A 23,537-nucleotide genomic window follows, 5' to 3' on the forward strand; every position below is an offset into this window, starting at 1 on the left:
GATGGAACAATGAACCACAACAGACGGAGAACATTTTGTCCTTATTGACAGTTTCATTCTTTAAAAAAGTCAAACTTGAACTAACTTTGAGCATTAAAACAACACAGGGAAAAAGATTATTGACTCTTTCTGGGTGCATGAAAAGAATTAATGGTGTGAAAAGACAAAACAAGTCATGGTGAACAACTGACAAAGCTTTAACATTAAAATAATGTGCATTTAGGCTGCAGAGGTTTCAACATGGATGTAGGATGAGATGCATAGTCACCAATAAATGTTTAGGTTTTTTATTTTAAAATTGGATTGTAAAGGATTTGAGCCTTGTGCTCCCCCCTACATTGATAGCTGCCCAAGGTGGCCTTTTTTTCTCAGAGATGCTTTTTTAGATTTTTTTTTCTTTGTACTTAATAAGTAAAAGTAGTAGTTAGGAGGGATTGTGAAATAGAGGTGGATTGTGCACAACAAAGATTGAATCCAGGATGTCACAGTCATGCACATGTTAATCAAGGTAACTGCTCTGATGTAACAGATTGGATTGTTGGTGTTAAATACAGTAATTTTAATCTAAATGGAAACAAAACACAAAGATTATATATATGGTTTTTCCAGTTCTTACCTTGTCAATTGGCATATATCTTGTATTTCATAACTTACACTGACACAAATACTGTATGACGGAATTCCCAATGTGACTTCAATACTTAAAAAAAAATATAGGTCAAGTTCTTGCAGACAATCAGAAATCATTTAAACATTTTCAAAGCAGAAAGTACTGCATCAGAGGAACAGTTTTTAATGGATACCTGTTGGATACAAAATCTAAGGGACATTAAATGATTAAAGGGGAGCTCATCATTAACAAACCTCAACAAACCTTTCTATTCACTTTTAAATAAGCCTACAGTCAAACGATCACTTTCTCAGTAAAGTAGAAGAATTAAACAAAAAGTTCTGCCTTCCAAACAACATATGGCTAATTCCATGTATTGAATTTTTTCTTTTGCAAATTAATAACAAAGTCATGATGCCAGAAGCTGTAGCTGCACCTGTGCTCTAATCTGATGACTAAATGGCAGAAATACTTTGCCAAATATTAAAAAAATATAGATTTCATCTATTCTGGTTCAGCTAATTTTCCCGTCCAGTCCAGTTTACTCATATGACCGTGACCTCCCGGCTCTTCCTCTTGATACAGTCCAGGGTTAGACTCCGGGTTCCACCTTTGCGCGTCCCCTCACTCAGCTGAGGAGACGGAGGTGGACCTGATGCATTTATAGCCTGAGACGAATGAAGCGATATACTGGAGGCATGTAAGGAAGCCTCCCTCTGTTGGTGTCTCGTCGGCTCGGTGTGGAGCTCCCATCCTGGTGTCTGCTGGTCTTCCTGATGCTGGTCTCTGGCTGCCTGCTCGACTGGATGCTGACTCCTGGTGGGCTGCAGGTCTCTGAGGAGCTCCAGCAGTTCCCTCTTCTCCAGCTCTGCTTCTGCCAGCTCCTGTCTCCTCAGACGCTCTGCTCCCAACAGGGCGCGCATGTCACACATCACACGGGACAACTGACCCTGGGTGGAGGAAAAAAATACTTGATGTTGAAGTAAAGAGAGTAAAACAACCTTTTCTGGTCGTTGTTGCTTTTTAAAACATTAGAGCTTTTAACTGGTTACCTTGAGCTCCTCAACCTCGTTCTTCAGCTGTGACTCTTTCTGCACCATGTGTCTCCTCTGTGAATCCAAGCGAGACTCCATCTCCCGTCTCACCTCCTCCACCTTGCATAGCATCTCTGCCCTACAGTAGACATTTAATAAGACCAAATCTATAGTCTAAAAAAAAAAGCAAACAGTAGAAATTAACTTTATAATTCAGGATTACATATAGTACATACCTTAGCATCTCCACTTCAGTGCGCAGCTCTGCTACACAGTTATGTTGTGATTGTTCAATGGAGAGAAGAGTGTGGCCGCAGCCGTTTGGACACTCTCTGCTGCGGAAGTTACATTCTGACAGGTGAGCCTCCAAACCTCGCCTCTCTACCTGCACGGGACAACCTGAGAGGACGGAGCCACAGTGATGCATGAAGTGACAAACATGTCCTGGCTAAATATGTACTTCACATGTTGATTTTTACAAAAGGAAATTTGATTTGCAGACAGATTTAAAAATAATTACACAACAGTATACACACAATACTTAGTATAACTTGAATTCAATATTACTCATAGAGAACAACTATTTTGGAAACGATTTAAGTAAAACTAAAAAATGTCTTTATTCGTGGTTAGACATGGTCACTTTTTATGAAAGTTCTCACAGATTACAAAGAGAAAAAGGTCTAACTTAATTTCAAATGTATATTCACTATAATATGCTGCTGATTTTGTCACATCAGCTATTAGTTATTCTTTCAAGGCTAAATTATCAATCAACTTTCTTTTTTGTGCAAGTGAAAGTGGAATTACTAATTTTACAATGTACTCAGAACAGTAAAAGTACAGTAAAGAGTACTCAGTTGCAGTATAAAGGCAATATTTTTCCAACCCTTAACATATAGACAATTATATAACATTATACCTCATCTTTGACAATTTTAAGACACTCTTTGCAGCACAGCAGTCACAGACAGCAAGAAATATCATCAAAACTTTAAGCAGGATTCAACACTGCAAAAAAGCCAAGCTGCATGCACACACTCTGTCACCATACCTACCACAGCGGTAACATATGTACTCTCCACCTGCCAATGACAGGTCACAATCACACTGTGAGAACAAGAGCACATGCTTGTACATACATACACACTTTTGAGATGCTCATTAAAGAATGATGGAAAGTCGACCCTGAATGCACCCTGTGTGAGGTCTGTGGGAGCTCCAGAACAAGTCCCATAGGTGCACTAGTTTGTGAGGTAGCCATGACAACAAAATAGCCACCTGCTGCTCTCAGGCACAGAGGTGTCTCATTACCTTGGTATCACACACATCCACATGGATAACCATTTATGGTCACAATTAATACCAAAAAAACTTAATCAGAACAAATAAAACATCAATAAATGTGAGGTTTCATGTACCTGTGTTAGAGCAGGATATGAAGGCAAACTCGCACTCATCCTCATGCGTGTGCAGGCTCTCCAGTGAGCAGACCACCTCACATCCCTGCCCTGCATTCACACAACGGATCTGCAGACGGTTCAGGTCATTACGCATGTACCTGTCATCACAAACAGAAATAATATTAGACAGAAATAAAGGTGTGTGTGAAGGATTTTATTAATTTCTATTAGTATAAATTTAGTATAAATTAACTGCTGAAAAAAACTGAACTGATGCAATGAAAAGATCATCAGAAACAAGGAGACACACAGATGTAGACAGACCTGTATAGTGGTTTGAGACTGCCCACGTCCAGTGGCAGTCTGTCCTCAGGACAGGAGTGGTGATGGACCAGCCAGCTGCTGATGCAGGCGCTGCAGTAGGCGTGTTCACAGGGTGCCTGCAGGGGGCGCTCCAATACATCTCGACATACACAGCACAGGAGACCCTCATTAACATAGCCCACAAACCTCTCCAGATCATACCCCATCCTGCAAAAAAACATCAATAATATACATGAGAAAAGTGGGAAAAAACAAAAAGTCAAAGTGCAAACTTGCTACAGAGCACGCTCATTTGTATTATTTAACTCTGACAGTTCCTACCTGACAAGTTCACTTTCACTTCATCCAACTCTTCTTCTCTCCTTTCTTCTTCTGCTGATTTCCGCTTGTTCTCCACATACACACAGGTGACCTCCCCTCTTATCACTCTGCTATGCTCTTTCCTTCTTCTTTCTCACTCTTTCTTTGTTGCTCCATCAAGGTGAGGGTCTCCTCTCTCTTAAAGCCCTCCCCTACCTTTGGGAGTGCGTCTCCATGGAGAGGTATCCCTGACAACGAGGGTTCAGGACATAGGCAGGCAGCTGTCAGACGACATCAGATCAGATCAGAGAGACAGGCAGTATTACAGGAAAGGAAGAACTGACACTCAAATACAGACAGATTCCTCAGTATTTTGCTCTCACCAGTAAAGCTGGGTTGTGATGTAGCCGTCAGAGATTACTGCTGTCCTTCAACTGTTTCTGTCTCGCTTAATGACCCACCCATTCCTCTCTCTCTCTCTCTCTCTCTCTCTCTCTCTCTCTCTCTTTCTCTCTCTCTCTCTCTTTCTCTCTCTGGATGTGGGATTAACATGGATTACACTCTCTCCCTGCCTGATTGGATTACAGACTGCACAACATCAGATGACCATGAAAATCAAAGAGCAACCCAAACGCCTGGAATCATCCCAGTCTCTCTATAATATTCTGTTAACTTCTGTTAGGTCAAACTCAGTGATGGATGAGGTATTCAGATCCTTACTTTAGTAAAACTAGGAATACCACAGTATAGAAAACACTCTATTGCAAGTAAAAGTTATGTATTCAAAATCAGCAAAAGTCTGATCAGCAAAATGTACTTCAAGTATAAAAGTAACATTATACTGTACATTATATAGGGGAAGCTGTTAGATTATTATATATTATCAGTAACTGTTGTATCAAATTGTTGCAGAAAAAGGTACCAGAGCAAAAAATAAAAAGGGAGTCAGAGGTCCAAGCAGCAAAGTGTTCTTTAATGCCGGCAAAAAAGGGGAGCAATCAGCACTTTTACAACGAACCAAATCGCTCCAAAGGTCTTTTCTTTGAGGCATTGTTTTTATGCCCTTGGGTCGGCTTAGTTCACACCTTATCATCCACCCTCCCTAATTTTTGACCAATTATTATGTTACTTTTATCTCCGTCACTCGTTGTTGGTCAAAACTCTTCAAAACAGGTTTTGAGGTGTTTGAGGATATGTACTGGCATATTCAATTCTACCTGATTATATCCAATTTTTATATAAGTATTGGGAATCATTTTACACCATTATTGCCAAGTTGTCTTCTGGCCTTTTATTTTTTATAAGTTGTTCTAGTCATTTTACACCCTTATTTCTTGATCTCCTCCAGAGAGTATTTTTTAAAAGGTGAGGACTTTAGCAGACCCAAGCAAAGTGACATGTAATACAAACACACTCAAATTTCTCCAGTGTATGATTATGATTCTTCTACCGTGCCTCTGTACATACAGTGTGATTAAATATGGTTCATGAGATTATAACTACACCAATACAAATTGTATTACACTAGCCCTTATTGCTTATAAACTTATAAAATCAATCTGCATAGCTTAATATTGTCTTTAAGCACACCAATGACTTTTAATGAAAATACACCACATAACACTTTAAGGCCTCGTATGTAGCATTCATAAGCAGTATATAAACATTTAATAAATGGTTCATTACACATTTTACATATTAATGTATAGTATTTATCAGCAATTATAACTTCTATGAAGACATGTTTTATATTATTAAAATTGTGTTTCACTATATTGTGATTCATTATCTGTTTACGCACCAGAATGGATGTCCACAAGAAGAGTTATAGTTGTTGACAAACACATTAATAAACACCTAACTCTGCTAATAACTATGTTATAGTGTGTTTTAAACCATTTATTGAATGTCTGTATACTGCTTATAAATGCTACATAAGGAGACTTAAAGTAAACTGTTGCCATATTATCTGAATATGTTTACTGATACATCAGAGTGGAAGCAACATTTTAATGTTGCAATTCATGATGGAGTTCATTTAAACAATTTTATTTAAAAAAAAAAAAAGCATCTTCACCCATATACACATATAACTATAGCTACACTTACCAGAACTATTGTACATATTTTGCACAAGTCCTTAGTTTTACATCCACAAGTCAGGTCATGTATATAGTAATGTAATGTTTTATGTATGTAGTATTGTAATGTTCATAATGTATAGAGATTGAGTTCTATTTACTTGACTTATTATTTTGTTTGCATTCATTACTCCTAGTTTTTATCTGTTTCCTTGTTTCCTGCACTACTGTGACATGAGAATTTCCCCTCTGGATATCAATAAAGTCTTATCTTATATGGTTGTAATAGGTTTTAAAACATGTTAATCTGCAAAATTAGTAACAATAGCTGTCAAAAATAAATGTAGCATTGTAAAAACAAAACTCGAAATACTAGGAATAATAATAAAAATAAATAATCACAAGTGCTTGAGAACTGTACTAAAGTACAGTATTTTCTACCAAGACTGTTCAATGTGATTCGTTCAAATCAACTGGCATTCAGTCAGTTTACAGTACCAAAACACCAGAACACAATCAACTGTAAAGTGGTGGGTTTGGGGATAAAACAAACTATAGGAGAGTTTAGTACCATATAATAAAGTATAAATGTAGTATTAAAAGTATCAGCAAACAATCATATCAGAAGCCAAAATAACTGCGGATCCCTCCATACATGTACACACAAACCCAGGAGAGAGTTTAGGTGAGCTCGATTTATACCTCAGTGATCGACGGCCTGTAGAAATCCATGAAGGGCGGAACCTGTAATCTGCACTGACGCTATAAACCAAACGCAACTCAGTCAGGTTGACCCCGCCCACTACCGGGATTGCAGCCAATCATGTTGCAGAGATCATCTAGCGGGAGAAACAGAAAATAGAGTTAAAAGAAAGTAAGACAAGACGAGTCTGTTCGTTTGTTGAGTGACATTTTGTGATTTTTTTTAATGTTTCCATCACGCCTGTAGTTCCTTTGGGTATGTATGACATGTTGTCACAGTTATCAAACATTACAGCCGACTTTAGATCGTGACAATACTGGTTAGCGAAGTTTGTTGCTAGCGAGTTAAGCTAACTTTGTGCTTCATGGTAAACTAACGTCCCATCTTTCCTCCATGGCAAATACTCTCAAATATGTTCAAAAAGGTATTTAATTTAGGCGATTGGCCACTGGATCAATTTACGAGAGTTCTTGGAATTAATTGATTGTTTTGGTTTTTCATTAATCATCGTCAGAGCTGCTATTATCATTGTTGTCACAAGAAATCATTTTTAAGGATTGAACATGTTGTGTCCGCCACGACGCTGAAGTTAACTTCCTATTTGGGGGTTAAGAGAAACATAAATGATGATATTACGCGACTGAACCCACTTTCAGATTCGTGAAACCTCTATTATGGTTATGAAAACAGAAGAAAGGGCGATTTCACTGCTTTTCCCCATCCACATCACATTAGACCAGGTCCACATCAAAAACCACCATATTTACACCTGTCAAATCTGGACTAGATTAACAAGGAGACTCCAGACACTCAGTAAAACACAGTTTCAGATTTGTGAAACCTTTATTCTATTTGTGAAAACAGAAAAAAGGGCGATTTCACTGCTTTTTTCCCCCCATGCAGACCACATTAGAGGCTAAATATACAGTGAGCTTAGTATTGGTTTCACTGATTTTGAGCAGTGAAATCGCCCTTTTTTCTCCTTTCACAAAGTGTGCAAGTGTGTTTTAATGAGTCTCTGGAGGCTCCTTGTTAATCTAGTCCAGATTTGACAAGTCTTAAGTATAGTGGTTTTTGATCTGGTGTAATGTGGTCTGGAGTGAGAAATATCAGTGAAATCACCCTTTTTTCTGTTTTCTTAAGCAAAATAAAGGTTTCACAAATCTGAAAGTGGGTTTAAACAGCTTTAAGGCTTTTGCTACGATGTCTAACACCTTTTCATAAGTTTAAGTGGTGGAAAAAAAAGAGTATCACCTGCTAAATATCATTATTTATGTTTCCCTTAACTCCAAATCGTACTGTATACTGTAGATGTTGATAATAACATGAAATATTGATCACAAGATATAATTCACAGTGAAGAGTTCTGTCCTCAAATATCTTATATGGAGATATGAAAGAGCAGCTAACAAGTTGTATTTGAGAATTTATAACATGTTTATATGTTTATTTGATAAGTGGTTAAAATAGTAATTTTTCATCAAAATAATAATGAATTAATGCCTGATGGAATATTTAAACTTCTCAACTGTCACACACTAAATCTGAGTAACGGACTGTAAGCTCTGTGGACTCAGGGGAAAACTTGTCTAAATTTTACACCTGTTTACTTTTTTTTTTAAATCTTGGTTTTAGTTGTAAACTTTCTTACTGTTGTGACAAAATCACTAATGTAAGAAACATTAAATTACTAGGGGATGAACATTTTGGTGAAACCCAACAGTCTCCTCAGTACTGATTGATTAGTGAATGAAGATTCTGGCAAAATTGTTTTCTTTTTCATTTTGTCAGGGTGTTTCTGGACTACTGACATGATGATAATTGGGTCCTAATTACCTACTAGTATCAACAGTTGCTGAGTTGATGTTGATTGTAATATTTGTTGCTTTCTGTCTTTAGGAGATACATTATTGTGGTCAAGCCAGTAACAGAATGCGACGCTCAGGAGCTCCCAGTCAGCTCTTGGGTAATGCTGTGAAAAAGCCTCGGTTTGTGCCGCCTGGAGCGTCTACTTCACATCTTGTGGCTGCATCCAAACCCCTTACCCCTAAACCTGGTTTAGGCAATGCACTGGATAAGGTAAATACAGGTCCTCATCATCCCTGTTTGTCATCCACCGATGTTCAAACTTTCTCAGATTATAAATTCTCCTCTCACCACTTCTTGTACTTCAGGTTCAGAGAAGTCTAGCAGCACCAGCTCCCAGTAAAACAGGGTGTGATGTCCAACCCAAAGCTGCCCATGCTGCACCAGCCTTGTCCAGAGCTCTGTCTCGAGTCCTCAATGCAACGGAAAGTAAAGAAAATGAGGATGAGACAGAATATCCTAACACTGCCACAGAGGACACCAGACCAGCAGGTAAGACATTAAAAGCTGTGGTTGGAGCAATACTCATTGTGGTAATAAGCATGATGGTATAAGGAACTCTGTGTGTGTGTTACAGAGTGAGGGATGTTTATATGTAGCCCACATTGGGCATCCAGAAACTGGAAAGTTCACAGATAGAAAAGAGTCTTGCAGATCCCATAGGTGTCGGCAGTGTAAAGATGCTTTATGTTTGTCCGGTTTTCATTCCACAGAGTAACAGTTCATCTATTCTTAGTAAAAAGCTGTTATTTGCCTCCCGTGATAACTGCTGACGTCCCAAATACCTACATGCTCTTGGAGTTAAAGGTTCTCTTAATTAGCTCAATTAAATGCAGGTGGACAAGGAAGATCAACCAATTAAGCCTGGACAGTGAAAGCATCTGCTGTAAGAGATATACAGCAGAAAAAAATCACATTTAAGAGGCTGGAATCAGAGAATTTGGACTTTTTTTCTTTAAAAAATGACTCAAAATAGTTGGCGATTAATTTAATAGTTGGCAACTAACTGATTAATCAACTAATCATTGCAGCTCTAAAATTAGGTCTAGATAATTTAGTCACTAACATTTTTCAGTTCATGTTTATGTATTTCTTATTTTCTAATTTCACTATTTACAATTTGAGTATTCACAATTAATTTACACTTAAATTTGCTTAGGAAATAACTAAAAATACAGGATGATTGAAAGTGTTTGACAGACACTTTATCTCTTCTCAGTGAGGTTTTTAGTAACTCACATTTATGTATTTCATCCTTCCTCTTCATTGTTGGAGAAAATGTCATAAAGTAGGAATATGTAACAGGATACTTTAAATACATGTTTTCTCTGTTGTGTTAATGCTGATAAACTCCACATAGTACTTACTTAAAAAACACTGACTTAGATAGATAGATAGATAGATAGATAGATAGATAGAGTACTTCATTAACCCCAAAGGGAAATTAAAGTGTTACAGCAGCCACTTGACATAAATCAAAATACAAAAACAATGAGGAAGGTAAAACAAATACAATTAAAGGCTAAATTATATACAATAACTAAATTACTAACTCAAATATAAAAAATAAACAGAATAAATAGAGACTAGAGATATAACCATAACTCTAACACTATTTTCTGAGTATACACTGTTCAATGATGTTATTATGCTATTGTATAGTACACTGTGCATTAGTGCAAGGTGAATATTTCTAAGGTAGTGAAGTGCATGATGCACATATGTAACAGAAACATCAGGTTGTTTCACTACAGTACTGTAAGACATCTTTTAAGTTGCATGTATTAAATAACATTAAACCTCCCATGCAGAAGTAAAAACAGTGAGAAGCACACAAGTCTTACTGGAAACCTGCAAGTCACTGAACACATTATTAAGAAAGCAGAGCATTCAAAAACATGGCTTCATAATATATACCGTACTTGTACATTAGCTGATCAATGATGAACAATATCAGATGAATTTAGAAAAATTCACCTGTTCAGCCTCCAATTATTACAACTCATTTATCTGTTACTCCTCCCTGCACAGGTATAATGTTTGATTGAAAAGGATGTTTTCTCAGCCAGAATAGAAGATGCTTAATCTTGTCCTCCCGGCTGTTGATCTAGTTGCCATTTTTAGAGGCAGCAGGGAGTCTGCTCCGTGTAAACATATAAAGCTCCTGCCCTGCTCACTTCACTTCATATTTTACCCGCATATTGCGATTCATTGATAAAAAAAAATACGCACACCGCCACAACAACACATGGTCGATGTTGTTTTCACGCAATGAAAATGCACGATCATGATGAAACAGCGTGCAAGTATTTAAACACAAGTATTTCCATCAAATCGTATGTTTATTACCATTTTTGACATGAATAACCGTGTGTGTGTGTCGCCGGCAAGTCAAACGAAGCGGCAGCGCTCTTTCATTTCAGTGTCTAGTCTCTATGTCTAATAATAACAACACACACACACACACACACACACAGTGAAGATGGATGTTAAACCAGGCGGACTGAGGCTGAGTGACAGCAGGTCCAGCATTATGCAAATGAGCGGGGTTGTGCAGCGGCAGCGCCGTGCAGATCAGGACTGTGCTCGGGATCAGTGAGCCATCGCTCCGTCTCCTGCAGGAGCAACTAGTGCCTCTGCTTTTCCTCCCTGAAAACACGCTGCTCAAACACTCTCTGCGTTTGGTTCGGGACGGTCTATAACCGCACCCTGAACGCCTGTTTTTGGATGATATGAATTAACATTGCTGATGCAGAGTTGTGATTTTAGTGTGTGCGTTCACTACAAGCTGCTGTTCTCACGGGCATGCGCAGCGCGCTCGCAAGCCCCTCCCCCCACTCAGTTAGTTAAGCCAGTGCTATTTCCAAGCGTCACTCACTTTAGGAAACTCTGACCCCTAATAACCTGTAAGACACTGTTTGAATACTGCCCCCCCTTTTCATTTGTGCATGCACACCCCTCCTGCAGCCGTCCTTGTGTTGTATTGTAGAGGCAGGGTGGCTGTGCTCTGCTCTGCTCTGTGCTGTGCTTGGTTTGGGGTTTAGAGAGACCGAGCTGTAAGTAGGTCGGGCTGGGTTTAAGCAGCTTAGCTACGTCAGCCTAAGCTGGGAGGAATTCATCCAAAGCCCTCCGCGGTAGGCGGGGGCCTAAACGAGGCTGGCCTAGTTAAGCCTGATTCTTATTGTGTGCAGCACAGCCTGTTTTTGTTGTGCAACGTAGCTGAGAGGGAACCAAGGAGTAGTGTGAATCCATGCACATGTTAGACATAGCTTATGTTTGATTTAGGGAGGAAGAAGAGAGGAAGAAATGAGAGATGTATGGGAGTTAGACCAGTGTTAGCTTTATCACCGTGGACCAAGAGAAGCCAGCAGCAGGGACACAAACAGACAGATGTGAAGAGTGAGGAGCCACAGTCCTGATTGTGGCTACTGAAGGGTGACAGCTTTAGGCCCGACTTGGTCTGTGAGGGTCCGCTATGCTATAAGATGGCGTCCAGCTCTGTGTTTCTGTCCAGTATGGTGGGTAAAGCTCGCTCCTCCAACTTCACCCTCTCTGAGAAGCTGGACCTGTTGAAGCTGGTCCGTCCTCACATCCGCATCCTGGAGGAGCACACAAACAAACATGCCGTCATCGTGGACAAGAACAAGTGCTGGGACACTGTGGCTGAGCAGTACAACGCATTAGGAGGGGACAGACCCCACCGGACCGCTCAGGGCCTCAGGACCCTCTACAAGAGGCTGAAGGAATCAGCCAAACAGGAAGTGATGCAGCGGAGACACGCCCAGCCAGAGTACAGAGCGAGCATCTCCGAGCCAACCAGGAGAATTATGGAGATGATCCCTCACCTGTTTCACCATGTGCCCATTCACGAAAAGGACCAGGCACTACGCAGGTAAAGTGTGACATACGAGCACAGACACACATTTCACTGCAGAACTGAAGGGATGAGAAAACAGTCAGATGAGAATTTAACAAGCACAGACGACAAGACTGTGTATCCTCAGCTCCAAAACAGCATGTAGTCACAGTACAGTTCAACCCTTAGAGGAGGAGGAGGAGGAGGAGTGAGGGGAGGGGCTGCTCTCAGTTTCCAAACCCAATCAGACTACACACTAACTACGCATGATGATCTGGCTCAACAGGAAAACACTATATGTTCTCCCAGTGTTTGTTGGCTGCTTATTGGTAGTTTGTGTTTTTTTTTGTTCGATATTGTTTAGTCTGTAAGTCAGGTTTCAGGTGAATCACTTAGTGTTTTTGTTGTTGTTTTTTTGACAAATACCTATCACAGATCGGACTCCAAAATAATGTTTTGAACTTGGCTCGAGCTCCACACGCTGCAGAAAGTAAAGAAAATGAGACTGAAGCAGAATATCCTGACATTGGCTCGGGAGAATATGCAGAAGACAAACCATTGAATAATTTAGTGTAAATTCTTTTTTTGTTTGTTTTTTAAGACAGAACAAAAATTTGACATAATCTTTGTCATGTATTTATGCCATAATTACGTGAGACAGGAAATCATGACATCTGTGAGTTTGTAACCAGCAAAAGTTTGTTATTTTTATTTTGGTAACTTATTTAATTTCCCTTCAATCTGCTCTAATTACTAAACTAATCCTTTTATTAGTGTGCATTATCGCCTACAGGTCTCCACACACTTCAATAAACAAGATGTAGACACTCAATAAGTGCTGTTTAAACTCTCTATCCTCACTTATTTTTATCCTTCATTCCATCCTCAGATTAATATACAGCAAGCACAATTCTCCCATCGAACCTCCTGGCAGCAGCTCATCTCTGGCTGGACTCCAGGACTACTCAGCAGCTGTCCCAAATATTCCACATGAGGTGGTCCAGCTGGACCCTGAAGATGATGTCAAACCGCCGCCAGATCTTCCCATCCTCTCCACGCATGTAGGGCCAGGGCTGGAGGCGGGCCAGGAGGAGGAGGGGGAGCAGGACTTGGGTAGTGTCCACAATTACGAAGCATCCCTATCGCCCGCCCCTTCCTCTGTTAACATCCCTCTCTCCACCTCGCCGCTGCCGTTACGCCACGACCTCTACCCTAACGACATCTACCCTCACCACCAGCCCGACAGGTATCGCCCTCTGCACCTGGCCAAAGAGGAGCACGAGTTGGTGCTAGCCAATCACAGAAAAGTTGCCATATACTTGGAGGAGAAGAGGGAGGGGCTGAAGAGGAAGCAGGAACTGGAGGAGGAACTTCTGAGAGCCAAGATCAAAGTGGAGAAACTAAAGGCTGCCCGACTCAGACACGGACTGCCAATTCCTCTATAACAAGCGTGAACACGCAGATCTGTGGCCAGCGCTGGAGGGTCTGAAAAGTTTGGAGATATGACTGAAGGGCAACTCACACTCATCAGTTCCATGTTTTTGAGAGATGTTTCAGAGCTTGGATTTCTTTTGACAACATAGTGCCTCATACAGATGCTGATAGCCTGATTGCATATCGCAAAGTCCAGCTGCCATCAGTCTCTGTTTATGCTCATCAGTGTTAAAAATCTGTCATCATTCTCGCACTTATCGACAGAAACGGCAACAAAACTCATAAACACTCACATTGCTAACACTGACAGGCCAAAATAGGTAAAACAAATGTGAAAGTCCAGATTCTTTTCGTAAGGGAATATTTGTTGTAGTGAATGACGTGCATCTCACTGGTGCTTCTTCTGCCTAGATCTGCCACCATTATGTACTACGGGAATGTTAGCATAGTGTTGATGATCTTAATTATCCAAGATTGGTAGAAAATGTATAGTAACAGCATTTAGGAGATACTGGAGTGTCAGGAGTGTAGCAGTCAGCTCAGTTCATATCATTATTTCATGCTCTGTTGATTCTTTGTAAAGAAAAATTCCACTTAATCTGACATCTGTAGAAATCAGATGTGATAAACTAAAGAGGCATTTCCTTTTAGCACTTTTAGGAAGCCAAACAAGGTGCCCTTTTTCAAAATTCTGTAGGTCAGAAAAGACAAAAGATGCACAAAGTTACGCTTCTTTTTTAGAACTGAGAAATGATCAGAGATACCTCAGATTACAGCACAAGTTGAACTGTCGAAGGCCTTAATGCGTGATGCTAATGATGGCAAATCCTGTTAAGCGAGTCGCAGAATTCAACTGAAGAAGAGTCAAAAACATTCAAGTCAAAAGTTCTCTCTGGTTGCTGTATTGACGGCCAGTCCAGCGATTGAAAGAAGGGAGGAAATGGTTTTGTGATGTTATTGTTATTTAATGTACGTGACTACATCATTGATTGTATTGTAATGTTGGTATATGATTGTTGTCCATTTCTTCTACAGTTTGTTCATATGTTCACTTATTTCTATTAAAACAGTAAGATTGATATTCTATTGTTTTTGTGTTTATTACATACCAAAAGACAAAGATCTTTTTTTCTTAATTTCATGTATTTTATCATTGTTACAGACATTTAAAATAAGGTTTCTTGCAGTTCATTCTAACAGTGCACGATGAACGCTCCGGGTTTCAAATGTGTGAATATGAAGGTGTAGTATGACGTGCAGATTTGGTGCAACAGCGACCTCTGCTGAGGAGTAGGGTGTCCAAGATGTTGGTTTTTCACTGCGTTTTTCAACCACTGTATTAAATCTCTCCCTTCTACAGGATTGATGAGTTCTCCTCAGTTGAGTCCCAGATCTCCTCATACCCCTCAACCACCTGCAGGGTCAGCCTCAGACACTGGTTGCAGTCAGGACGGAGTGCGTTACTTCAGCGTGATGTGGTGTAAGGCCAGTAAGAAGAAACACAAGCGCTGGGAGGGCGATGCAGTCCTGGTGACAAGAGGACGCACAGCCACACTGAAAGACATGGAGGGCAAGGACATTGGAAAGGGTGAGGCAGAGTGTTGTGTGTTGGGACAAATTTCAGTTTGATTAGTGAAGGAGCAGTGTGGCTGCAGCCTACATTGCTTGTGACAGTTAAGCTTTAACAGAAATAACTTTTTAAATTGTGATAATCAAGTCTGTGTCTCCTCTGAGCTCTCTGTTGCACCTCTAACCGCAACCAGCAGTGATGATGGGGTGTAGTAACCAAGGTGATCAACGTCAGAAGAACTTCAAACAAGAGTTTTAGTTGATGTTCAGTTGCTTTTTAAGGCCCTGAAAACATATTTTGTCAATTAGCTTCTTACCATGAGCATTAGTGTCCTACATGAACACAGCTTTTATTATTTCACATGAGACATTTCTGTCTCTTGAAGTTGGGGGAGCTCAGATAGAAAAGGGTAATCTCACTATTCAGGATTTAGCAACATTTCAGTCCGAATTTGATGACAGTTAGTGGTTTGTCAATACATGTTGGCAGCCACTGTCAATCAAATCTGATCGAACCAAAGCAGAGTAGTTGAGTTTTGGAATATTGAACTCATGATAAATTGTACCTTTGTTTTTTTCTGAATGTTAACATAGATTTTTGAATATTTAGTGATGAATATTTAACATTTTAGAGAAATACTTAAAGATCCTCCCCAGACATGTATTAAGACATAAAAATACTATGTTTGGAATAGGGATGGGCCTGAGTACTCAAGTACTTGATTTAGACGTCAGTATTTGTTCAACGTAGAGTAAAACATATATGTAATAAATATAAATTGACCCTGTTCTATATTAAAAGTTTACATTTTTTGGACGAGACACAGTGATGTAACTGCTCTCTATGAATATCTGTACAGATCCATATAGCAAAAATGATAGATCTGCGCAGCCGCAAATAACGTTTTTTTAAGTAAAAATAACATTTTCAGTTGGACATCACTCAATCTAATGTTACAGGCAGAATGGTGACCAGGCATAAGAGTAATGTTTGGAAATATTTGGACAAAATAAATGAAATGAATGTGCAGGGCAAGCTAATGTTAAACTTGCATACCTACATTTTTGCTAGGGTGTTCATTTGGTCCCTGTTCTTATATTAGATTTTTTTTTGTGAGTACTCAAATATTGAAATGACTTAAAAAGCCCATCCCTAGTTAGGAACAATTACATGTGTCAGATGTGGTTTTTCCACAAAAAAGGTAGAATTACCATAAATATGCAAATTTATTTAATTTGATCAGTTAAATCCATTCTTGGTGTTTGTGCACTGGATGCTTCAAGTTTCCACATCACACTTTTGTAAGTTGAATATTGGACCAGAATTGGTTCCAAACTAGTTGAGATATCACAAATCATGCTCGTAGGCCCACATTTTGACAGAGAAAATTTCCCTCTTCAGCAGATGAAAGTGAAAACAGCCTTCTAGTGTCAAACTCTGCACAGTGAAGCTCAAACATACAACTGTAGGAACAAGAAGAAAAACATATTTTTGGGTGGAGGGGAACTTAAAAATCCTTCAAAAGTAGCTGATGGATCAAATTATTTCAAATCTGGCTTGTACTCAATGAATTTATCATATTTTTATTTTGGTATTCACAGTATGTGTTTTCTATTATTATTTTATAATGTTAATTAATTTAAATTTGACATTTCCATGTTTTTCATGTGTGTTTTTGTCATATTCATAGAAATACTGCCTCTGCCTAATGATAGCACCACCATAAGAGTGGAAAAATGTTTTGACCCTTTTGTGTCAATTTTGATAACTTTATAGCGCTCTGTTTTTATGAGTTTGCTCTTACGACTCATGCATGAGGAACATTTCAATTATTACCACAATACGAGATCATTTCTCCCAGTACACTGTCATAAACTTAGTGAGTATCATGTTTTTGCATGTTTACATGTAGGTAGTGGCTACAAGGTGTCAGAGCTGGCTTCTCTGTCCGAGGGAGAGACTTTGATGATCGGAGGGAAGGAGGTGGAGGTGATGGGCGTCATTTCTGCCGGGGACTTCGCCAAGGGACGTTGTTTCCAAGAGGTCCAAGTAGAAAAAGACGAGCCACATACAAAGACAGCTCCACCTCCTCCTCGTCGCTTTGTGTCCAAACCTTTCTGCCCCCCAACACTGACGGGGAGAGCAGAACATCCAGGATCCACATCGGAGGAGGAACAGACCTGCAGACCTCGTCATGACCCGCTAGCACCAGGTATGTAGACTGAATCAGAACTTTATTCATTGGAAAGGTTGTTATTCTGGACAATCATGGAATCCTTATCCACAATTTTGCATGAAAGTTTCTTTGTGCAAAAGACCATCCAGTCTGGAAACCAGATAAAATAGTTTACAGCAATCAAATACGTGTCACCACTTTTTGCTTATTGTCATATTTTGGTTTGAATCTTTGTTTTCAGGTGCACTGGTGATGCCTCGTCCCTCTCCTAACCATCAGTGGTCTAATAACAAATCAGGGCTTCCTGTTGTAGATGTTGTGGTTGATCCGTACCTGACCACTCACCTGCGACCCCACCAGAGAGACGGCCTGCTATTTCTTTATGAGTGTGTCATGGGCATGAGGTGATGGAGCTGTTCCTGTAAAATGTGTTGTCAAAAGTTAAAAGACAGTATATCTGAGGAGCTAATTTCCTGCCAAAACTTAACAAACACACAAAACATGTTTTACAAATACCTTAAGATTGACTAACAAACAGTGTGGTTTGCAAATACAAAACATCATTAACAAACTAATGTATGTTGTTTTGCAAATAGAAAACATACCATATGTCTAAAACATCATGCTTGAGAAACAAAGACAGCATGTCTTACAAGTACAAAAAAATATATCCTACGAAGACAAAAAATATTATGTGACTTCTTCTGCTCTTCTTCTCAACCTCCCGGCTCATTTAAATGGACTCTTCCTGCCACCTGCTGTTACGGGTGGTGAACTACTCAGGACATTTGTGAGGAAATCCTCGGCACAATCACAGCGGAAAGATTGTGCCAAAAGTTATGTGATATTTTTTTGTCTTCGTAGGATATATTTTTTGTACTCGTAAGACATACTGTCTATGTTTCTGAAGCATGATATATTATAAATATGTTGTGTATTTGTTTGATAGGCAAGTTTTGTATTTGCAAATCAAAATGTTAATGGTGTTTTGTATTTGCAAACCAATCGTAGAGCATTTTTAAAACATGTTTTGGATATTTGTTAAGTTTTGGCAAGAATTAGCTCCATACATATCACAGTGATTACGCCCTATTTAGGATTTATAATGGGTCTTATTGTTGTGTTCGGCGTGTTTGTGTATGTGTGCTTCAGAGCTGTGGGTCGCTACGGTGCTATCCTAGCTGATGAGATGGGTCTGGGGAAGACCCTCCAGAGTGTGGCTCTGTCCTGGACGTTGCTTAAGCAGGGACCGTATGGTGGGAAACCCGTCGCTAAGCGTGTCCTTGTGGTCACTCCTGGTAGCCTTGTACAGAACTGGGGTGCAGAGTTTAACAAGTGGCTGGGCCGTGAGAGGATCAATGTTTTCACTGTGGATCAGGTAAGGAGGACAGGAGGAATTCTTTCTTTTGCATTTACAAGGTGGCGTAAGGAGTAGAGAGATCGGCATTAGATCAAAGGTTGTGCAGGTGAAAACCATCGTGATGCTGCACTGTCCCTGATACTCACACTACAGCGTACATTGAACTCTAAGCTCGCTAGCTGGAACAAGCTAGCTATTTATCTTCAGATAAATGTCACAAAAAACACATTATTTTAAACATGTCTTTTCCCTAAATTGTTTTATATTCAGTTTGTACTTTTGCTGCATTCTCACTCTTAATTTCATGTGATATTTTGTTCATATCGTATTTCACTCAATGTTTTTTTGTACTTCGTAATTTGTTTCTAAAAAGTTCTACAGTATATAAGTAAAATTAGTGTTGTTACTAAGTGCAAAGATAATTTACCTAATGGGATAAAAATCAGATTCACTCATTTACATTAATTTGCTGTGTATTCACTTATTAATGTGCTGTTTTGTTGACGTGTGTAGGACCACAGGATAGAGCAGTTTGTCTTATCTCCTCTGCACACTGTTCTTGTGATCAGCTACGAGATGCTGCTGCGCTGCCTGGAACAGGTACGATCACCTTGAGTCTAGCCTTTTGTGAGTGGGAATGTTACAAATACATCCGCTGATTGACGTCTTGTGTTTTTTAGGTACAGAAAGTGGAGTTTGGTCTTGTAATTTGTGATGAGGGTCACAGATTGAAGAACAGCAGCATCAAAACATCCTCTGCTCTCAGCAGCCTCAGCTGCAATCGCAGGGTCATACTTACAGGTACATACTGATGCTGAGATACAGAGATGCAAAACTTTGACTGAGTCTTTTTAGGAGTCTCTGACTGACAGCCACAATCTCTTACTTCAAAGGCACCCCAGTGCAGAATGACCTGCAGGAGTTCTACGCTATCATAGAGTTTGTTAATCCGGGGATTCTTGGCTCGTCAACTGCTTATAGGAAAGTGTATGAAGAGCCTATTCTTCGCTCCAGACAGCCTTCCTGCTCAGAGGTAATGCTGTCTCTTTTGCTTTCTCTGGTCACCTCATATATACTGTATATACATAACCTAATTTGGCATTAAACCACGCACCATATCTGTCTCTGCCAATAGGAGGAGAGAGATTTGGGAGAGGAGCGAGCAGCTGAGCTCTCTCGTCTGACTGGCATGTTCATCCTGAGGAGGACACAGGAGATAATCAACCGCTACCTGCCGCCACGTCTCGACTGGACATTGTTCTGCGAACCGTCGCCGCTGCAGCAAGAGCTGTACAAGCATCTCCTCTGTCATCGAGTCTTCAGAGCTTGCCTGCAGAGCTCCACGCAAACTCACACACACCTTGCCTGCATCACTGCACTGAAGAAGCTCTGCAACCACCCCGGTCTGCTTCACTCCACTGTCAAGGTTACGCTGTTTTGTTGGTCTGTAGAGGAAGGGACATGGAATATTTCTGTAATCATTGCAGTCATTTATTGAACTCTGAGTGTTGATATTGGCAATCAGTTCTGTAGATTAAATATTGAGTCTGTATTTGTGTGTGTGTTTGGGGATTTGGCTGAATCATTTTCCTAACTGCGAGTCTTGTTCTGTTTTCAGGAGAGAACCAACTGTGGATCAGTGGAGACCTCTTTATATGATGGTCTGGCAGATCTCTTCCCAGAGTCCTACTCCTCAGGTGGATTGAGCACTGCTGACTCTGGAAAACTACTGGTTCTGTCAGACCTGCTGGCCGCCATCAGACACCTCAGCCCTTCAGACAGGTGAGTGTGAGACTGTCAAGTCGTTGCACTTGCATGAGTGCACTTTGGTCTGTGTGTACTGTATATTTGTAGATATGACAATGTATGTGTTGCCTGCAGGGTGGTCGTAGTGTCCAACTATACTCAGACACTTGACCTTCTCCAGGACCTGTGCGTACACATGAGCTACACCTTCTGTCGACTCGACGGACATACACCGACCAACCAGAGACAGCGGCTGGTAGACGGCTTTAACAGCCCCTATTCTCAGAACTTCCTGTTTCTGTTGAGCTCCAAAGCCGGTGGGGTGGGGCTTAATCTGATTGGCGCTTCCCACTTGGTGCTATATGACATTGACTGGAACCCTGCCAATGACATTCAGGTAAAATATACACACACTAACAGATATGCCCGCAAAGGTTAAAGTCTGGAACAATGTTTTACAGTTTGGTCTTGCACACACACACCCACACATACTCTGACTACACACAATGGCCACTTTATTAGGTACACCTGTGCAATCTAATGCAATCCAGTACAACAGCCCTGCCATACATTTATGAAGCTTACACATTTTCAGTTTTTATTGACATTGTCAGAAAGGTGAAAATTCTACTTTATGTTCATTATTGAGGTTGTAGTTGGTGGTGGTGTACTGGAGTGCATTATATTGAAAAGTGTTCCTAATATTTTGCCCCCTTCACATATGTTAATGGAGTGGACAAAATATTAGGAACACCATTCAATATAATGCACTTCAGTACACCACCACCTACTACAACCTCAGTAATAAACACAAAGTAGAATTATCACCTTTCTGACAATGTCAACAAAAACTGAAAATGTTCAAGCTTCATAAATGTAGAATTTATGGCAGAGCTGTTGTACTGGATTGCATGAGATTGCGCAGGTGTACCTAATAAAGTGGCCGGTGAGTGTATAACACGTTCATATACATTCATATCCACCAGATGGTGCTGTGTACATGCTTGTCACTCTCCCCTGCAACACTGCCTTCTTCTCTGTGTTTAGGCCATGGCTCGAGTGTGGAGAGATGGACAGAGGAAGACTGTGCACATCTACCGTCTCCTCACTGCAGGTCAGAATACACAAATACACAGTGAGCCAGAAAATTCAGCATACAATGAACTAGACTGATTTAAAGTTTTATGCGTTGTGTGTTATTCCCTCTCAGGGACCATTGAAGAGCGAATATTCCAGCGTCAGGTGTCCAAACAGGGGCTTTCTGGGACGGTTGTCGACCTGGGCAAAGGGGCGGATCACACCAGCTTCTCCACCAATGATCTGCGAGATCTTTTCAGCCTGACGGACACACCTTGCTTGACTCATGACCTGCTGAACTGCAGCTGCAACATGGACGGATCAGTCACTGGTAGGTTCATAGAAATACTCCACATGACTTGACTGAGACTCTCAGATCTCCACATGCATGTGCTCACTTTTTCCTCCATTCTCAGCCGTCGCAGAGGAGGAGGAGCAGGTTTCCGATCGGCCGTGCCAACTCGGCCGTCAAGGTGACCGCAGTGGGGCGGCACAGAAGCATCTCAGCATGTCCGAGCTGATGCAGTGGAGACATTTTTCTGGTGACACACACACCTTCTCAGACCCCTACCTCGACCATGCACGAAACCACATCACCTTTGCCTTCCAGACCACCATCAGTAGCACAGCTCAGTAGACAAACATTACGCACCAGACTCAAATGTCTCCAAAACAGTAGTACCTTCACACACACAAGCGTGTCTGCTAAATGTTTGTCTTGAGCCTCTCTGGGTTTTGTCTGCAGCCTAGCTACAACATACGACCAAACACTCAACAATGGCTGCATGTTTAACCTCAACCTGCAACAGTACAGTCATCAACAGTTCTGTATTCTGTATCTTTTTTTGAGCATTTTTGTATTTTCTTTATTTATTTGGAGAAATTTACTGTAAAATTTCATGAAATAAATGAAACTTAGAAAGAATGTGTGTAATAAACAGGCTTTTAAGCAGTTGGACATTTGTTATTGACTGAAGAATTCTTGCTGGGGAAACAGAGCATAGAAGACGCATGTATGTATGCGACAGATTGGAAGTGTTTGCGTGCCAGGTATATTTTATAATCCACATAGTGTAGATTAGAGCATGGAAGACGGTTACTTCTGTGTCCATCTAGAGTAATATTTACTGTGTCATGTAGAGGATTTATGTTGTTCTGAGGCATGTTTAGGTGACACTGAACCTGGGTGGTATGGGGAGAATGTGTGTATACAACCACCTATTGAAGAATCTAGTTCATAGGTGGCTCCATAGTGAGTGTACCATCTTGAACTACATCTTTTCATTGGAAGAATGAGAGTTTTTTGCATAGGCAGGTGTTTTGTTTTTTTGTTTTTTTGGTGCTACAGTGTCAGTTTATGTATCTGTTGTAGTGACCTTACACATTACTGTCTAGGGAATCTGCAGGATTTTCGATGTGGGCCATACTCTGATCTGTTCAGTCTGTTGTTTTGGATAACACTAGTCTGTTCACGCTTTTCAACACAAAGCTGCTGCGTGGGAGTTACGTAGTTGTGTCTGTGTGTTTCTCTGTGGTAGTGTGTGTGGGTGTGCGTGCGTGCCCTGAATTCAAATATGATTTATGTTCGGTTCTGTCAGCTAGACTGAGCTCCAGTAAATTGTGTGTCTTTACATAAAAGGGTAATTATTATTTATTTGATGATCGCCACTCTGCGTGATTGTTAAGCAACTTTGTATTGTAATAACTGGGTCTCTGGGATGTCAAGCTTCTCCTTTTATATGTATGACAGATCTCGCTCTGCGGCCTGTTTGGCGTGTGGTACTTCAGATGCAGCGATTATGCAGACACCTGCTGTTTCACTGTGGTCGTAGCGTGAATTTAAACTGTCGGTGCCTGTCCTCCGGCACAAGTCTTCAGCCTCATATGAACCTTACATATTTCATGGATTTATTTAACAGTTTTCTCACTAGAATCCAGAAGCTCATCAGTCTGGGAGAGTGAGAACTGACTGCATCTTAACCACAATACAAAGTCCA

The 23,537-nt window shown here is 40.4% G+C and overlaps 2 protein-coding genes across 6 annotated transcripts; one reads left to right on the top strand and one right to left on the bottom strand.

Annotated features, from left to right (window-relative positions):
* Positions 1–53: 53 nt before the first annotated feature.
* On the bottom strand, positions 54–6,539 carry rnf41l (ring finger protein 41, like). Of its 3 annotated transcripts, none has more exons than XM_042422764.1 (7): positions 6,455–6,539; positions 3,693–3,952; positions 3,372–3,578; positions 3,066–3,205; positions 1,881–2,043; positions 1,663–1,783; positions 54–1,560 (listed from the first exon to the last, which is right to left on the bottom strand). In XM_042422764.1, the coding sequence occupies exons 3-7, from the start codon at positions 3,575–3,577 to the stop codon at positions 1,156–1,158; spliced, it is 1,035 nt and encodes a 344-aa protein (XP_042278698.1). In that variant the 5' UTR covers position 3,578; positions 3,693–3,952; positions 6,455–6,539; the 3' UTR covers positions 54–1,155. The 3 variants fall into 3 exon arrangements, with proteins under 3 accessions (XP_042278698.1, XP_042278699.1, XP_042278700.1); XM_042422765.1 differs by lacking the exon at positions 6,455–6,539 and adding an exon at positions 4,055–4,113; XM_042422766.1 differs by lacking the exon at positions 6,455–6,539 and having other exon boundaries at positions 3,693–4,048.
* Positions 6,540–6,582: 43 nt separating this feature from the next.
* Positions 6,583–22,498, top strand: rad54b (RAD54 homolog B). Of its 3 annotated transcripts, XM_042422761.1 has the most exons (16): positions 6,583–6,710; positions 8,355–8,534; positions 8,630–8,813; positions 14,972–15,199; positions 17,094–17,393; positions 17,599–17,761; positions 18,510–18,735; positions 19,231–19,317; positions 19,398–19,518; positions 19,611–19,750; positions 19,853–20,143; positions 20,336–20,499; positions 20,599–20,860; positions 21,511–21,577; positions 21,674–21,871; positions 21,957–22,498. In XM_042422761.1, the coding sequence occupies exons 2-16, from the start codon at positions 8,388–8,390 to the stop codon at positions 22,175–22,177; spliced, it is 2,799 nt and encodes a 932-aa protein (XP_042278695.1). In that variant the 5' UTR covers positions 6,583–6,710; positions 8,355–8,387; the 3' UTR covers positions 22,178–22,498. The 3 variants fall into 3 exon arrangements, with proteins under 3 accessions (XP_042278695.1, XP_042278697.1, XP_042278696.1); XM_042422763.1 differs by lacking the exons at positions 6,583–6,710; positions 8,355–8,534; positions 14,972–15,199; ... (10 more) ...; positions 21,674–21,871; positions 21,957–22,498 and adding exons at positions 11,836–12,213; positions 13,067–14,690 and having other exon boundaries at positions 8,725–8,813; XM_042422762.1 differs by lacking the exons at positions 6,583–6,710; positions 8,355–8,534; positions 8,630–8,813; ... (11 more) ...; positions 21,674–21,871; positions 21,957–22,498 and adding exons at positions 11,716–12,213; positions 13,067–14,690.
* Positions 22,499–23,537: the final 1,039 nt, after the last annotated feature.

Source organism: Thunnus maccoyii, chromosome 10 (genome assembly GCF_910596095.1).
Source record: "Thunnus maccoyii chromosome 10, fThuMac1.1, whole genome shotgun sequence".
Taxonomy (NCBI): Eukaryota; Metazoa; Chordata; class Actinopteri; order Scombriformes; family Scombridae; genus Thunnus; species Thunnus maccoyii.

Coding starts and splice junctions, on each gene's coding strand:
- rnf41l (XM_042422764.1), bottom strand. CDS start 3,577: ATGGGGTATGATCTGGAGAGGTTTGTGGGCTATGTTAATGAGGGTCTC. Junction 3,206..3,371: donor AGTCTCAAACCACTATACAG/GTCTGTCTACAT, acceptor TTGTGATGACAG/GTACATGCGTAATGACCTGA. Junction 2,044..3,065: donor CATATCCTGCTCTAACACAG/GTACATGAAACC, acceptor CCGTCCTCTCAG/GTTGTCCCGTGCAGGTAGAG.
- rad54b (XM_042422761.1), top strand. CDS start 8,388: ATGCGACGCTCAGGAGCTCCCAGTCAGCTCTTGGGTAATGCTGTGAAA. Junction 17,394..17,598: donor TCATGACCCGCTAGCACCAG/GTATGTAGACTG, acceptor CTTTGTTTTCAG/GTGCACTGGTGATGCCTCGT. Junction 19,751..19,852: donor GACAGCCTTCCTGCTCAGAG/GTAATGCTGTCT, acceptor CTCTGCCAATAG/GAGGAGAGAGATTTGGGAGA.